This window comes from Anguilla rostrata, chromosome 15 (genome assembly GCF_018555375.3).
Source record: "Anguilla rostrata isolate EN2019 chromosome 15, ASM1855537v3, whole genome shotgun sequence".
Lineage (NCBI taxonomy): Eukaryota > Metazoa > Chordata > Actinopteri > Anguilliformes > Anguillidae > Anguilla > Anguilla rostrata.
Genome location: NC_057947.1, coordinates 19,069,525 through 19,087,858, shown reverse-complemented (window position 1 = coordinate 19,087,858; position 18,334 = coordinate 19,069,525). Strand labels below are relative to the sequence as shown.

The 18,334-nt window shown below is 40.4% G+C and overlaps 1 protein-coding gene across 2 annotated transcripts in view; it reads right to left on the bottom strand.

The window, feature by feature from the left end:
- The window catches only part of dhrsx (dehydrogenase/reductase (SDR family) X-linked), a 71,237-nt gene that overhangs the window by 31,663 nt on the left and 21,240 nt on the right, over positions 1-18,334 (bottom strand). For both annotated transcript variants that reach the window (XM_064311269.1, XM_064311268.1), the window contains exons 2-3: positions 14,221-14,328; positions 8,447-8,515 (exon numbers count right to left, since the gene is read on the bottom strand). In XM_064311269.1, the coding sequence (XP_064167339.1) occupies positions 8,447-8,515; positions 14,221-14,275 (124 nt within the window). In that variant the 5' untranslated portion in view covers positions 14,276-14,328. The remainder of the gene's footprint in view (positions 1-8,446; positions 8,516-14,220; positions 14,329-18,334) is intronic.

The following is an 18,334-nucleotide window of genomic DNA, read 5'->3' as shown; positions in this document are numbered from 1 at the left end:
ATTAAAGTATCTCCTACTGTGCATGCTGTTAACCACACACACACACACACACACACAGTAATAAATAAGTACATTTAAAAATAGAAGATTACCTAGCTAAATCTCCAGGGAACCTTTTATTCTTACTGTAAAAAGGATTCCGGTGAACATGAAGAACTTGCTTCCGAAACCTAACACAAATCATTTGAGGGAAGACTCATTTAACTCATTTTAAATTTTCGATGGAGAAGATATAACTTCATATATTTCAGAACCTAAAAAGCCATTAACTTGGGGAACATCTTGTAGTAATAATATATAAGTATTTGTAGTAATAAAGTGAATTCCGGGACGAAAGATACAGTATTGCTAATACCAGTAAATCAGAGAGAGAGAGAGAGAGAGAAATTACTATTATTTACCTTTACCTAAACTGATAGTGTTTACTGAGGACCCAATTTTCCATGTGTGCCATGTGGTCTTTAATGACTGCAGTGAATGAGATCCCACACCTTAGCATCTCGTCTGGCGGACAGCACCTCCTACAGCACAGTGCACCCCGCAATGGAGCACTGGGTTTCCATTGGGCCCTGAAGGCAGAGGCTCCACACAAGCCTACCAACACCACTCAGTCAGCAATTCAACTTCACAAGGAGGTCTTACATCCAAGTACTAAACAAGTCCAAGCCAGCTAAGCTCCATCAATCTGACATGACTGGGCTATAGGCTAGTATGGCCGCTGGTTGTACATCTGGCATCATATGCGCTCAAACAGCCAACTAATCTCTGACTGACAAGTAGTACAATCTTCCCTGTGCTATGCTTTAACTTCCATATTTCCTTATGTTAATGTGCAGCAAACTGTCCTACTGGTTTAGTGAGAACAGCCTGCATTCCTCAGGCGTTTAAAATCATTTGAGCAGTTGGAAGTCTCATAAAAAACCTTCTTATGAAATTTGGTATTGCTGCAGATTTCTCAACAAGCCGTAAATGTTCATTTTAAAATGTATAGTTTCTAGGGTGCACACTGCAAGCAGAAATAAGCCTTTTTTCCACACTAAAACATGCTACATGTCTGTGTATCGCACCAAAACCTCTCCTGCACTCCTGTTTGAATGCATTCAATGAACATATTCTGCATTCACAGTCACATTAACATAATTCTCCATTTGCCTTTCAAATGCTTAAAAATTCTTTGTCAGGTGAAAAGATGAACTTGAATGTCAACTGTATATTGTATATAGCATACTTGCCAACCTTGGGATCTGATAAATTTTACAAAGTGGGGCATCTGAGGGTCCTCTGTCAGAAAAAAAAAAAGTTTTTGTTTCCTGCATACTGGTGATTTTAAGCATGAAAATAACAAAATAATAAGCCCACTGCGACAGTATTTTGATGTTAATTTTCATTTATAAATGTACGTTTCAACAAAAACCCAATTTATGAATAACCATCTAAATTTTACAATCCATCTTAATATACAGTTGAAATATGGTGAATTATAGCATAGTCTGGATGAATACTCTGGCCGGCTGGAAGGTGGGCATTAAAAACTGATAACTGCATACCTATGGCACACTTCATATGCTGGCTACAATATAGCTATGTATCTAGCCTCCCCTGGCATTGAAACCAGTGGTCTCACATGATGTCACGTCACTATTGGATTAAAAAAATAAAATAATATCAATTAGTGATTGCAGAAAGTGAAATGTATGATAAAGAAAACATATTTTACATAGAATATCTTAACATAAACGCTGAGCTAGCTTAGCAGTTTGTATGCAGTATGTGTATGTGTATATAATATGAACTGTGTATGCATACCGTATTTATTAAACTTTGCAAGTGTCCATCTTGTTAGGCTGTTAGCTCGCATCTCATCACATAGGAACTTGAAGGAATACAGCTTCGCTATGATTTTGCTATGACAGTGTAGCAGCAGTTTTCAAGCAAACGGACTAGAGTGACAAGCCATTTTGAACCACGATTAAACTGAATGTTAACACTAAGTTACAGGAGTAACAGCAAACCTAGTATTACACTGGCTTGTTACTTAACTAGAACGATAGGGGCTACCTTTTAAATGGAAATACTGAACTTGACGGAAAAATGCTTGACAGAAAAATCAATGTGGCAGATTTCCCAAAACGCACTCCCCTTTCATTTGAAACGTTCCATAAGAAAGGGAAATTCTTCTTTCTAGGATGTTTCAAATTTACACGGGTTTCTCTTTATTTGAACCCTCCATTTGTCTCTCCTTCAAATCAATCACTCAGGATAGCAGCTCTCTTCATGAACATGTAACCATGGAGACAACACATGTAGTGTAGGAATATTGTTGTCCGGGTGGTCCCAGTATAATTTTTGAGTTATACTAACCCAACATGTTGCACAGGCAAGTTGTAATAACAGAAAGAAATAAAAAATGTGAAAATTTGTCCTAAAGCAGGAAAAATAATGGGAGAATTGCAACAGTGGGAGGAGACTGGTTGACAGGAATGAATTTCAGAGGATTCACTGGGAAAATCGTGAGAGTTTCCAAGTATTGTATATAGATTTGTCATGTGCATGAATTTATAAAGGTCGTTGTATGCAGCTCACAGAAATGAGTTGGGACTAAACTCCATTACAGTGCAAGTATTAGACAAAAGAGCTTTATATCTCCCAGGGAAGGAAAAGCCACCTGATGTTTGTGAACATGTACTCTAAAGCTACGAACCAAACATGAACACACACACGCAAACTGCAGGTCATGGGAGATCTACTTAGCGACACACGACATGAAACAATGAACCCACATAGGATAGCTTGATATTTACCTCAAGTCTCTCAGTGCTGACAACACCTTTAATTAGAGAGGGATGGCATCAATTTTTCGCCTTCTTGATGTGACTTTTGCTCTGATTAAACCCGTCACAAAAACCTCTGCCTAGCAGAACTGGTATTCCCAGGTTAATTCACTGTCATTGTAGCCCTAAAGATGTTCCATTTCAGATAAAAGGTATCAGCTAGCTGCAGTTATTTATGCAGCTTAATTTATCCTCAAGCATTCAGCAAACTGTACTCTTAAGAACTCAAGTAAGACCTCATTAAAACCTCCAATGTTTTCAAAGTTTGATGAGCAATAATAAGATCTAACCCTGTGAATGACTTTAAATGAGAGGAAACAGTTCTCAGTTTTAGCCTAGGGTTTCCTCTTATCCTGAGTATTTCCCCACACTTTAGTGCTTTTAACTCTGGGAATTTTTTATGAATCGGGCCTTGGCACAGACCGAGTTATGCATACATATATTTATGCGCATAGCTCAGAGCAAAAACATTCTGACAGTGTGGCCAGAACAGAGTCTGGTATCACAGCAGGTTCTTCCACTAAGCACTGCCTGCTTACTGGAATGAAGCCTGCCAACTGATCTTGACAGCACAGGTCACCGTCTGAGACCCAAAGGAATGAGCCATTTGGGCTCTGTATTAGCTATAACTGTTTCCATTACATTGGCTAATGGCTTAAGGAGAGTTTGTAATGCTACATGATACTTGCCATTATTAGGTATAACATGGGCTCACAAGAGGCCCAGTTGAAGGTTCTCAGCAAGCAGGGACCTGTGGCCTCAGCCTTCAGCCTCGTCAATGACAGGGAGTCATAAAGGCCTAAACCCACCAGAGGCTGGGTGAGTTTAAGTAGGTCAAACTACCACAGATTACCTTCGCATTAATTCCTCACAGCAGCCAAAAGGTGACCAGTGGTCACCAGGGAGAGACTGCACAGTACTGAGTATATGGAGTGAGCTCACAGGCGAGTATGCAAGCACTTCAGCTGCAAGATAGCATAGGATAACATGAGACAACCAGACACACAAAACATCCGAAAAAAACATATCAGCATCTGTCAGTTTAAATTAAAAAAAATGTAATAGTGTTGGGAGTAACATGGTGGTAGGTAACGGAATGTTACCAGAAACATAATTTGCATACTTAATTAACCATGCTTAAAGTAACCACAGTAAACAGTTAAACTGGGGGGTGGGATGAAGCACACATTTTTCTGTCGCGTGGGAATAGTATACTGGTTAAGTGGTTTTTACTGCCATATGGGGCATGTCCAATGACTGGCAGATGCCTACACGGCGGTATAGTAAAAAATAAATATCAAAAAGGGTACAATTTATAACAATGATTAACCGCACAGCTGGTGCAGGCTGTCTTCAGGTGCCTGATTAAGCAGAGGATTAGCTAATGAGCAATGAGGTGGGGACAACCCTGCCACCTGAAGCCCCCCCATCAGACAAGAACCACAGGGACCATTGCTGCACCAAGAATGGTTTCTTCACCTTAACCCACCACTCAGGAGAACCCTGAAAGCTTCAGGCTTGGAAGGCACCACAAGCGGGGGGAGCAAAGGAAGTCAGCTCCTGCTTCAGCCCACCATCTCATTAACATCTAGTCTATTTACAGCTACTGTGAGTGGGTACCAGAAGAAAGATTTCCCCTGCCACCCTCCCGGCCCGTCAATGCCCTTATCTGGAGCGGGAAGAAACACGCTCTGACAACAGTCTTATTACCGCCGTTTCAAGCACACTGCAAACGACTCCACTCCAGAGTGCGATCTGTTTAAAAGCAACAATTTACCCGCCCACACACATCCGCAGACTGCGCTGCATCGTGGGAATACCAAAACACTCAGTGCCACCGAGGGAGCGGTGAGACGTAATCAGCAGGGAGCGGTGCTCGCCACGGAGTGCCAGAAAATCCCCATGAGCACGTTGCCATGACGTCTGTGCCGACTGCCTGCTGTTTGAAACAATCTGCATTGCGCGCGGCACTTTGGCACACTGGTCTCTGAACCAGGGCTGCAAATGGTTCGAGGAAAACAAGGAATGCACCCAGCGATGTATTATTAATGGACCCCACTTCAACCTATATGGTATTCACCCTGTCAACCTGATGGCAGACTGTGTGGGATTTAAATTACGGGGAGAACTGAAACATTGTGAGGGCATATTTGGTTTTACCTTAGCATGAATCTTTTTTTTTTTAGCTGCATCTGTGTATATGACTGGATATGAGCGCACTGTGATTTTCTGCAGGCATGTAGGCACACACGAACTCCTGGAGTAAATGCCTCTCCCCCATTTCTGGTGTTTAGAGTATATTGAAGCCTTGCCCTCATTCAATCAGTCACTGCTGCATCCCCTGATAAGGCTCTGTCACACTTAGGAATGAAGGACGGGGGACACCCATGGCCTTTCTACACCACGCAGTCAGGTACCAGACAGCTGACATCTCAAAAGCAGACAAAGCATTACCAAAGACATCGCAAGTAATAAAATCATTTTGAGCATCTCAAACAAATCTTACCTAAATTAAAAATAAATGAATTAATTAAAGACAGAAAAGGTGAACAGTCACAATTCTGGGATGAGGTAGCCTTGAGGCATTATAAGATTAAAACCTTTTTTTCTGTAGGTTCAGATAAAGAGAAAATGGCCCATAGAAAACTGACATTAGGCTTCACTCTAAACTGCACTCAGACAAGAGTGAAATACACCACAATTCCAGTCTGTCCTGCAAATTCAATTCCACCCTCTCTAATGACTCCCCATCTCTAAAAGCTCTGCAGGTGATGTAACAGCAGGAGGGTGGAAGGTGGCAGCGCTGGGTACTGGATCTAGAATACAGCAATATGTTCCTCAAGGGTGCTCAAGTGGTCTGTCTTAAGGCCATGAGTGCGTGTGTGCATGCGTGTGTGCGTGTGTGCGTGTGTGTGTGTGTGCCCGCGAGCAGATGTGTGTGGTGACTTAAAAGTGGCAGGTCATTTATTTCAGGTTTGGAGCTACCATACAATTTTTTCCTTCTTTATTCTTTCCTGTTCAACAGAGCAATACAATGTTTCTAGACACATGAGAATTTAACAACACCAGCCTCCCAAAAATACTCCAAAAATACACAAGCGCAGGCACACACACAATTTTTTGCATCTTTGGATTTCAGAAAAATGGTTTGTTAGAGAGCCATCGCAGAACAAATCGCATGCTGCAGGCAGGGAGGCATCAAGGGACTTCTTGGTAAGTTCTGACAATAAATACAAAAGAGAATGTTTCTCACTTTCATGGTTACCCTCATTACTCTACTGAAAAGAAGTCAGAATTTCTGTGCCTGAATATGGTACTTATCTTACTCATTATTGGATATATTTCCTCAGCACTACCTGTGGAGAAAGCAACCTAGAGCCTGCACAGTCCTACAGGGGAGATTACCACTGTTTGGATTAATTTCACCTTATTTTCACATCATAAAACTCTTATTTTGCAGCTATTAGTCTTTTATTACATTAATAACAATAATCCACCAAGCCACAAGTGGGATCTCATTAGAACATGATTAAATTTTTTTCCATGGCAGCTTTCCAAGAATATGCAACACGAGTAGCATAATAATAACTTGTATGTAGCTGATAGCCTGTTTTGCATTTTGCTGTTGAAATGTCATAAAAATGTATGTGTTGACTACAGAGAAACTGAAAAATACCAAAATAAATCACTAACACGGATAGAAGCATACATGAACCGGATATTTCAAAACAAGCAAGGTATGATTCTGGTATAAAAGACAAGACATCAGTGGACCAAGGACCTTTTAAGGGGGAGCAAGGGAGAATCTGTCAATCAGTTAGTTCCGATTTCCAAGCTGAACATAAACTGTTTCGAGCACTGTTATTGAATAAAAGTATTCTTCAGTGTGCTGAGCATCACATTAAATGTACAGGAAAGGGTAATTCCTTCTTTTTCATTAGGCCATTCTGTTGAAAACTGCCAATTCACTTAAAAACCCAACATGCAGTTATGGAGGGAGAGGTATTTTTGGAGCACAATATCGGTAGAACGTGCGTCTCCTTTCCATTTGAAGCTCTGTTTTTCTGGATCAGTGATAATAACAAATAAAATACATACATATCGTACAATAAAGGGATTGTAATCTATGAGGTTGCTTCTGATTCACACTATTTGGTAGGCTGGTCGGTGACTGCCTATTAAACACACTATACTACACTTATTTACATTGACATTATTTATCTATTGATTGAAGCATTTATTTCTGTCACCATGTACTGCATTTACTCATTACAAAATGTATTTCTAAATGAATTCATGTTCACATATTACTGCCGATTTTTCTTTTTTGCCTTTTATCTGGTTTAATCCTGCAACCTCCACGAATGCCCTCATTTAATACAACTGCAGAATCAGACAGCACTTTCACCCAGACATCCATTCTGACACACACATCTGCATGACAATTAGGCAGACACCACATCGCTCTCCTTTTGCCATTCGATAGACACATCAGGAACTTTAATAAGATTTTTTTTTTTTTGCTCCTCTAAATCTCAATTCTGAAAAGGCTGCAGCTTAAATAAAGCCAATTTTTTGCCTAACCGCTATTTACAGACACCTCCAAGAAAGATGCTAAATCTGTGACCAGAATGACAGGCTCTCCACACTTGACAGACTCCACAAAACGACTGTCTCGGCCTACGGACCGCGAGAGTTCCACCTCCTGAACCCCTCGTTCTACAGTTTAACCAGTCCATGCAGACTCCTGAAAGCCTTTGAACTGCTCAACACCTTCCTATTATTCCATACAACTCTCAGACTGAGTCCCGCTGGAATCATTTTCTATTTATTTTTTTATTGGAAAGAGATCTCAATAAAAACATTAGGAGACTACCCACTTATATATATTTTGAATCTTGGCCAGTGCATTTGTTGTGGCACAACCACTTCAAAAAGGTGCATTATTACTCTAATGAAAAAAGTAGTAGGAGTAGTAGTACTGTAATAGCTGTAGCACTATTAGTAGCAATGTTAGTAGTAGTAGGGCTATTTTCCTGTAATAATGGGATAAATATGCCATGCACTAGCATTGCTCTCTCTACTTGTTTTCTCCCATTTGGACTTGTGGAGTGTTTCTGAGTGCACCCTATGTACTGGACACCATCGGATTAGCAAAGCACTACTGATGGCTAATGAGCTATCAACAGCCCCCTGCAAGATTTCCCGCTCAGGGCTGTTCTCTCATGACCAGCGGTTCGATGGGGAGAATTAGCTCAAATATACTCTCCAGAGACAAGAGCGAAGATCAGCTAGCCTCAGAAGATTAGCAGGGATAATACAGTGCTTTGGGTTATCCTGACCGTTGGACCATGAGATAGATAATGCTACGAGTGAAAAGAGGGGAGGGGGAAGATGATAAATATTTACTGCTTTTTCTTTACAAGAAATGGAGACAGAGCAGGATTTGGAGCTGGCTCAACATCCCACAACAGTGACTATGCAGACACATTTTACATACAGAGAGGGTACAGAAAAAAAAAAACAGAAAGAGGGGGGAGGGGGGAGTGAGAGAGGGGGTAGAAAATGTGTGAGGGAGAAGAGGAAAAACCTCCTGGACTGGAAAGGAAATGGACCTTTTCCCTCGTGTTTCTCCGCTTCAATCTTCTTTACAGCTGCCACGCCCTCCTCTTCACAATTTCCAGCTGAACAGGAGGGAAAGGAGAGGCAGAATGACCCAGGCAGAAAAGACTGAACACACACTGACCTGTTCAAAGCACACATGTTGACCTGATCAAAACTGAACTAGGGGTGGGGCCATTTACTACAGTAAATGAGTATTCGCTGGCAGATTCTTAATCACTTTAAAGAAACGCAATAGGAAAATATGAATTTTTTGTCTAGGGAATACTAAACATTTAACAATTAAAATATTGTTCATTTTGTCATCTTATTGTATTATAAGCAAAATGGGTAAAAAAACATTTAACTTCAACAAATACAGGCCCAATCAACACAAAACAATTTTACACTGGTTTAGTCACTCTTAATCGTTTCAATTATTTTGGTTTGGAATCACTGTCAAGTGTAAAAGACAGGGAACTTAATTTAACACACTTATTGTACACAATGCAATTTATTTTAATGTTTTCATCCCCTGTCTTCAGTGCACATGAGGCACATGAGAATAGGCTGAAATTACTGTTTCCCCTCCCCACATAACCGGAGGTGCGATCCTTTCTTTGATAACACAGAGTCACAGCACCTTCAAAGTTCAATAAGACTTTTATTCAACTTGCAAGGAGAAAAAAGAATGAGAGAGCACTCACAAAACTCTCTGAAGTTTTAGATGCATAGGCCGTTCCTTATATTCACAATCTCAGTAACTTTCCGCTATGCACAGGAGGCGTGTTTTTCCTTCGCACGCAAACAGCTTCACTCTGCCCTAATTAATCTTTACCCTACTTAGCAATGGACACCCAGTCTGACAACGTTGGTCTCCTAAATTTATTTAGACTTCAGATAAGTTTGACCGTACAATAAATCCTTGGTCATTTATCTCTTAGGTTACTAAACAGCTATCAGACAGGGTGCCTCCTCACATTCCAGAACTCAGAGCAGACTATGCAAGGGTTTAAACACTTGATCTGAAACTATTTGCTATGAAGAGTATATTTCTAATCACTTACATTGGGATACATGGTATGACAATAACTAAGACAGTCATAAATGGTATGTTTAATCACATGATTGTCTCTATGTTAACACACATATACTGTCAATCAGAAAATTGCTCTTACAGGCTAAATGTTTTGCAATCATGATAAAAAAATGTAACAAACAGTGTCTGTATCAGTCTACTCAAGCCTGGTAATTATTGGAAAGGAGATGGGTAGCTGTGGGGTGCTTATTCACTTATTCCTGTTCTGGTGTTCGGTGTGAAGTAACGACAGAGAAAACGCTCAGCAATGAAGGACTGCAGCTGTAAAACCGGCTTTAGACACCCAAAAAAAGAGCGTGAGTAATCGCAAGAACAAATCAGCTAGCCACTGTGCAGAGAAACTGTGCAGAGAATGAACACACATCGAAATGATCCAAGCAGAACAAGCACACCTTGACCCAGTCAGAAGGACACTGACAGTGGCAGGCAACCCCAGGCTACTCAACCCCATAACCAGCCTGCATAACTCTCTTAATTGTTTGGTTTAATGAATCCATGTGACTATGTTCTCAAGATTTCACCATTCAGAATATTAAGGTTCAAAAGAGTCTAAACAAACAATGAATATTTGTTCAGATGGAACAAAACTCATTTCTCACTCGAAAACCCAGAGCTGCCTAGCCCTGCTTCACACAGAAAACCCCCAACCGCCAGCTGCTGCTGCACTGAAACCTCCTCCTGAAGTCGCCGAAAGAAAACCCCGCGGCTGTCGTGACTTTCAGGAGCATCTCAAGGAGGAATTCATCCCACGCAAATGAGCAAATGATGATTGAATGAAAACCTGCACTAGAGAAATTAGTGGAAATACAAATGGTCTTACAGAGTTTTAGCTTCGATGATTAGTGCAATTACAGTGAGCCCATATCAGGGGTATAAAGCCTTTTGTTGCTCAGTTACTTAATCAAATTTGACTTCCTAAATGAGCACATGTATTAATCAGACCAGTAATTCAGGTTCAAGAGAGTGTGAATAGGTAGAGGTCTTTTTATCACATGGTTGTCAAATGTCTTGTAAAGGAAAAATGAATAAATAACATATTTTAATAGACCAAGAATCACTGCCTACATTTTAATATGCAAAACCTACATGCAAGTTGTTAAAAATGTGCCCCCAGGAAATAATCTGCCTACAGATGAAATTTATGGATTGTGTATGTATTAGATTATAGCCTAATTAACATCATTATAATCATTATGCCATGTAATGACAGAAATTATTATAGTGCACTGTAGTCTTTCGCTGGCATCCAGAGGATGACACATCAAATTCTGAAGGTCATGTGCACACAAGCAAACATAGTCTTCAACTTACATCTTTAATTTGATGTACAAACAAATGAAAATGGGAACATTTTAGAGAGTTTGTTTTTGGATCTCATCAAACTGAGTTTGTGAAGAAAGAACCTAACCGCTACATTTAACTGAATTGCAATGTGAGTTGCAAGGACTAATTTTGATTGGATACAGACTCATCTTCCATTATATTTACAAAAAAGGTATTTATGTTGAGTTAACAGAATTAAACGCATCCAAAAATGTCGCAACAATCAAAAGTTGTGTTAACGCAGGATTCTGCGTTTTTTACACAAAAAAGGGAGCCAAAACACAGGAAAAAATACTACGTTCTATAAAGATATTTCAAGATCTTTTAAGATTACAATGTGTGATGACCCAGAATTGAACCGCAGCAAAATAATAACTCCTGTTTCTTTGAGCCAATCCTCTTGGTGTCGGCCATTCATGTTGTTTTATAGATCATAATATTTACAGAGCTCTTGGTAGCATTGCGAGATTCAGACAGAAAGCACCTAATTTGAATGAAAATTTGAAAATGAGATGTTACACTCTGGATAGTTTTTTTTTTTTAAAGATATGCAGTATGAAGTGCATTCTGAATATGTTACCTCCTCCACAATAAGCCATCAATGGTAAGCTAGAATTATAATACTACAATTTTCATGTTACTGTACTACATGTTACTATAATGTGATGCTGTCTTGTACATTAACAGGTTGTTAAGGTTTGTCACTTTGTTTGTTTGTTTACTAAAATTTTAAAGTTGGCCTTTAAAACTTGTAGCTGATGATCGTCTGTGCGAGGGCATGCTATATTGTAAGATGCTTGGTGGTATGGGCTTATAACTCCGCTGGTCTTGTTTTTCCCTAGACTTTGCTGCATACCGTACATCTCAGCCATCCGGATTTTCCACCTAAAAAAGTTGTGCCTGTCACAAGCAGACCCACACTTTATAGGGAGGGGTGTTGCATTATTGGTTAGGGTTTACGTGAAGCCAATGCTCTCTCTCCTATTTACATAATTGTGTTTTTTTGTACCACTATTGGGCAGTAGGTTTGGAATAGTAAGGACAATGACCGCATTACTGTATTGAATACAGTAGTGTCATAGGATTAGCTACAAGGAGTGGGGCATAGCGTGTGTGGAAAATGCATTTTCACAGGCCAGCCCAAAAGTCTATTTCTGTCCACGCCTCACACAACATTAGGAAATAAAACATAAATCTCTCCTAGGATTATTCATTATTTGCCCGTGTGGCAAAAATCTGTTTGGATCAGAACGCCAAAACATTAGCTTAGCGACATACATTTTAAATCTGCCATTATTGTGAGTTGGCATATTACGGCAAAAATAGTCATTTTATCAGAACACAGGTGAATTACAGTGAAACGCAGATTTTGAAATGTCCGGCATTTCAAAGATGCTGAATAATGTTATAAAGTGGTCAGGGAACTGGCTGCCAGTACATTCACCGCCCTCTCTGGGCAACAGTGCAGCTGTATTTATATGCGGCCCTGTGAGCTTTCAGGCCACCCCAGCACTGCCACACATTGGGCAGATACACTGACTGTGATCACTGCAGCCATACATGCTACCCGGCACTTCAGTCAGGATATATTTTCAGCCAGTTGTCAGTTACAGCTTAGGCTCTCAACCAGCAAATCTGCAGCGGCAGGCCTGATTTGCAAACTAATAGAGCTGGTGTATTTTCCTGTCAATTCAAAGATGTGGTGCCATCCTACTGCCCCCCCCCCCCCCACCCCTACACAAACAGGACAATAAAAGGGTTCATTAGTCTTTAGGTCGGGCACAATTATGCAAATAGGGACAAAACCTTACAGAAATAAAAGCCTACCGCTAAAATTGGACACATATCAGACAGGAGGAAATGAAATTAACATACTGCATTTCAATTCCCGAGAGAAAAGGGAAAGGCCCGAAATGACAAATACTGTGATTAATGAGAGATTGAATTCCAGATGGCGCCATTTCAGTTCACTGTACAAAGTTTTAATTATGCATCATGGACGGTGCCACGCTAAAATGAAAAGCAATATTCTCTGTGATGAGAAAGTTTATTTCTTCCGTCTCACTTTCTCCAGTCTTGCTTCCCGGCAGACTGCATATGTCAGACTTGGCATGCTGGGTCATTATCTAACCTCGTTCTGCGACAAGCCATGTGATGGAATTCACACAATCTTTAGTGTGCACTAACGACCACCTTGTTCTTTATTTCAAACAGGCCTTGGGCCTAAACGACTTGTCTGAGAGCCGTGGTCCACTGCTGAAAATATCATGAAAGTGTCATTATCTTAGCTGTCATTATGCTGAGATGATGATTCTCCAATGTTAAGTACTGTAGACCGATACTCAAAAAAGGAACCAAACAAGGCCAGGCCCAGCCCTAAAATGTAACATGGCATTTTCTAGTCCACGAGGTGATCATCTCACCACATTTCTCCAAATAAGTTAAATCGTAACTTTATTATCCCGAGATAATCAGCACACAGACATGTAGGTATGCAAGAAAGCATGACCAGATATTGCAGACAAATACATGGCTTGCTGCTTTTCAGCTGCCACCACACACACACACACAAAAGCTGATGACAACGCCTCTATTTCACCTACAGCCAGGGATTTCTTACCTGAAGCCACCTAAAACTTAAAAAATCTGTTAACCCAGGAGGCCAGTTGCAGGCAACAGTACAGACCACTGCAGCTTTCAACCATTTTATGACTGCATATACAAAAGCCCGTTTGGGGTCTGTGTTCATAGCTGGTTGGTCATGTTTAGAGTCATGCCAATTTTCTCTTAAGCCAACACTTAGCATAGTTGTTTTGGGACCAAAATGCCTTAGCAGATGCTGTTGGTATAAAAGCAATCTATCACTCTTCAGGAAAAAGGCCACAGGAGCCTCCTGAGTTTAAACATTAATGATAACTACCAAAATGTAGCACCAGCACATCACATTTTTTTCCTGTAGCTAACTACAACTGCAAAATGTACTATTATATTCCTTTTGAAATAAACAATTAAAAATAACATTAAGGAAACTGCTCTTTCGTGTCAAATACTTCAAATTATCTCTGAAATTATACTGCATGAACATGATTCTCTGATCAATTATCCCCCCATCAGGAAAAAAAAACAGCCATTTGTAATTTTTTTTGTATTAAAGACTGTTAAAAAGCAGTGACAGGGATGCACAGTGCGGAAAGAAATGAAGGAGGAAGGCCCACAGTACAGTGATTGATCACAGGTGAGGAGGAAAGAGCAGAAGAATAACAGAGAGGACTGGAACAGGCATTAATCTCAGTGTGTGAAGACGAGGCTCATTCACGGACAGCGGCTCGGCCAGCCAGGACTGCAGAGACTGGGCACATGCCTTACCTATCACAACATGCATACCCAGGCTCGTCAGATGTCTCGTCGTCTCATAACCCATCCCTTTGGCACCCCCAGTCACTATGGCAACCCGTCCATTCTGTTTGGGAAAAACTGTGAGGCAAAAAAGGAGAAACAAGGGTCTGACAGTGCTGCTTTAGGTCTCGTCATGGCACCTTTAAAAAAAAAGAAAAAAAAGAAAAACATTGCCACAGCAGTGCCATTTTGCTTTTGTGTCATCAATCAATTCCTTCCAGTGACGCATCTACCATCCCCCGTTATATTAATCACACCTCAATTATGAGATTAAACATTCGGCATCGATTGACCTCCTTTTGTTAATGAGTGAGATGCCTCTGCTTTGGTGAATTTAGACCAAGCATCACCCAGCTAATTTAGCGTCAGCTGGGGAGTAGGAGTGAGTCACAGGAATTGACAATCACCAGATTTATGGTTGTGTCCTCAATGCGCTGGGGAAATGCGCTCTTCTTTAGGCTGCTATTTGCATCCAACCGTGCTCCGCCTACCCGGCAGTTACAGAAAGAGATGACCTTGACCAGTACAAAGCATTGCACAGTGACAATCTCCTCATGAACAGAAAATGAGAGGATTCAATACTTCACTGATGATAATAATGAAGTTAATTAAGATAACCAACAACAGAACCCATAAGTGCCTGCATTTTCAAACTCGAACAGCCACACTCTGAACTTCCATTTTAAAAGCCCTATTTCCAATCCATGTTATTTCTGTGAGACTAAAACTAAAACTAAATGAATTATAGTCCTTGCTCTGCAAAAAGGTCCACTGCCACGAGACGTGTGTGTGTGCTTAATGCTTACGTGATTTCACGAGCACAGCAGTCCCACAGCAGTTAGAATTTTTAAAATTAGTTTTTGGTTATTTCAATAAAATTTGGGATTTATCTATCTCTATTGAGTAATGTTCCTTTACACGCAGATTTCCCCACACATCTCATATAGGAATGGGTTTTAGGTGGGAAGAGGATTCTATCCTGTTTCTATAATCCTAGCATGCCCAAGCATGTGCTCAGCTTAGTGGGGCAACAATAATCTAAGTGGTGACCTGTGGGCCAAAATATGAAACTTCCCATTTCCATCACTGCTCAGCATTTATTTTCAATATTACCACCTCTTCCCTGAGCAAAACCAAAGCCTTAGTCGGCCAGGTTCAGCCCCAGGTTGTAGTTCAGGCATCCCTGATGTAATTAACTTGTAACAGAAACTGCCTGCGATTTGGGAAAAGAAAATTCACGGTGCCGCAAAATTGGAACCGGGTAAGCGTCATTTTGCACGTATCCAAAAGCTCTGCACACCAGTTCATTATGTGAAATTGAAATTAAACTACTGTATCTACTATAATACCTAAATATTCAAATGTATGTTAATCCCATCATACAAGGAGATATGTTTTGGATGCTACACAGACATTTGCTTCCTGCCATACCGTTACATTGTGCTAAACCCAGCCAACTTGCATATAGCTGGTTAAAGTTGCAAGCCTGAATTCCGATGTATCCACATAGCAACAGCAGAATCACATGCATTAGGAATAAAGTAAATATTTAAAAAAAGCAGTATAGGCCTGCTTAAGTAGTGCACACTATGTAATTGCTCTGAAGCACAGCATACCCTGGTCATTGCATGGTCAGAATCCAGCCAACAGCCACACCAATAAAACTCTGAGCATTAGGGCTAGAGAAAGCACAGCCCTTGACAATCTCCAGGCAGGACAGGGAGGAATGTTATATGATCTGTTATTCACGGATGTCAAACAGGGGATCGGAGAGCTGTGGAGGAGCTCCCCTGTGGTGAGCAGAGCTGCAGCCAGGGGCAATGCGGCTGAGTGATCCAATGCGGGGGGGGAGTGTCTCGGAATGGCCACCGTCATGGCAGAGGGGAAGTGCTCGTTACAGATCCGCACCCACAGCTGCTGCGGCTACCCGCCCCCTGACCCCACCGCCGCCCCCTTCAGCGGGTCACAAGTTGATCCGGGCTTTCGCCAAGTGGCTGGCTGAAAGTGAGAGGCTTTAGCAGTACTGGATATGCTTGACTGTGCTCAGGTCAATAGGAACTCAGAGGAAACTGAACAAACTGAACAAACAAGACACAGACTCCCAGAAGAGTTACAGCTCACGCCATACGAGATAATGTTCACATTCAAATATTTCAAATACTATTGGTAACCAATAATGGCCATATGCAACATTTAAAATAAACAGTGAAACTTTTTTCATCAGTTGAAGAAATTGTTTATTAGAGGTTAAAGGTTAAACCATGAAATGGGGACTTGGTTTTATGTTATTAGTTTTTTTGTCATAACTTTTTGGGAGCACCTATTTCATTTTCTAAACTAAAAACATAACCATTAAAATGTAATGTGTGCTGGTAAACCTGAAATTCTTTACACAATTTTAAGAAAAAAATACAACTTGTTTGAATTCCGTAATACCAAGTTTCAAATTGTTTATGTGCAGCACATTTATGAAGTTTATGTGCAAGATACCCTAAGCAGATCTTACGTAATCAGTTCTCCCCAAACCATAAATAACCAAATAAAAGCACTTTGGAGTTTACAAAGGTGTACTGAGAAGTTATAGAAAAACTAAAAATGTTGGAAGGAAAAAAAAAGGAAATAATTTTGAAACCATGCAAGCTACACTGACTGAGTGGAGTAAAACAACACTAAAAACCTGAGGTGTTGATTCCCACATGATCAGGTCTACTCAACACATACAGCTTCACAACTTAACACCGTCTTCCCCTGTCAGCCCAAGCTGTTGAATTAGCTTGTTTTCCTATGCAAAGCTGTTATATTCTGTTTTGAGATGAATCATGCTGTCGGAAAACAAAAATCTGTCCCGATTATCTATCCTGCCATTCTGCCCACGAGTCCACCCCACCATTGAGACAAGTATAGATTTTTCAATATTCTACATAATTGTATCAACCCCCCCACCCAATTCAACGTCATTTTTAATATGCACCCTGCTATTGCAAAGTGATGAGAAGAGATGCAAAAATTGGATATAGCAATAAAGGCATTCTACTATTGGAGCAGTACGTTTCATTCTTAAGAATAACTATTATCTTACAAAAAGGCTGGCCTAGTCTAATCGTGCCCTGGCCCCAGAGTAACACATTTTTAGACAGTACTTTAGTCAAATACAAGTGATTGCAACTTCTCTGCTGCACAGAAACAAACTGTTGCCATTCAGTTTGCTACTACAACTCGGGTAAAATCAAGACTGGTTTTGAGTGAGCCAACATGGCACCTGCAGTAGGAGCAAGATTAAATAAACCACTGATGACAACTCTCTCGTGACAACAAATATGACAAGGTAGCTGAAATTAAGACAACTGTTTTCTGGGGCCCCTTGTATCTGTTTACGCAACATTAGGTGTCAGCTCATTTTAGCCATTTAAAAAAACTAGTAGCAACTTTTTGTATATACATGCAATGTTAAACACTAAAAAAATACAGCCATGGACCTATTCCAACACTCGTGGTGACACATTATGCTATCCTCTTTGGTAAAGCCTGACCTGTATGTAACCAGTGTGTTTTTGACCAGCAGATGCATTTTTATAGGCTTTGTTCATAACAAAGGGTCTGTGTTTCTAGCCACTGGGTTTAACAGCCTGTAGTTCAGCCCTCCCGTGAAGCGACCTGTTGAGTAATCATTAACAATGACTCCATTGTGGTTCCAGAATCCTCTCAATTACTGCATCACTGATCCCTAATTGCATGATGATTCACAGAGGGGTGCCAAAGGCTACTGACACATATTTACCTCAACAGTATTCAAGGTATCAATGTGTCAACAATACATAATGAAAACAATATGACCATAATTTGTCAACTGCAGACTTTCTCAAACATTTAATCACATATTCCAGTTGATACTGAAATACGATTTCCTACACTCAGGAACAAGTCCAAATGTGGGACTGTATTTCTGTGAGACTGAGACTGTTCTTTCTGCATATGCCAGAAAGAATTGAAATTTTAGTTCAAACAGCATAACGGTTTTAAGAAAAGGCTTTTTAATCTTGCATTTCTACCAAATAAATACGCTTTGCACACATCCGCAGTTTTT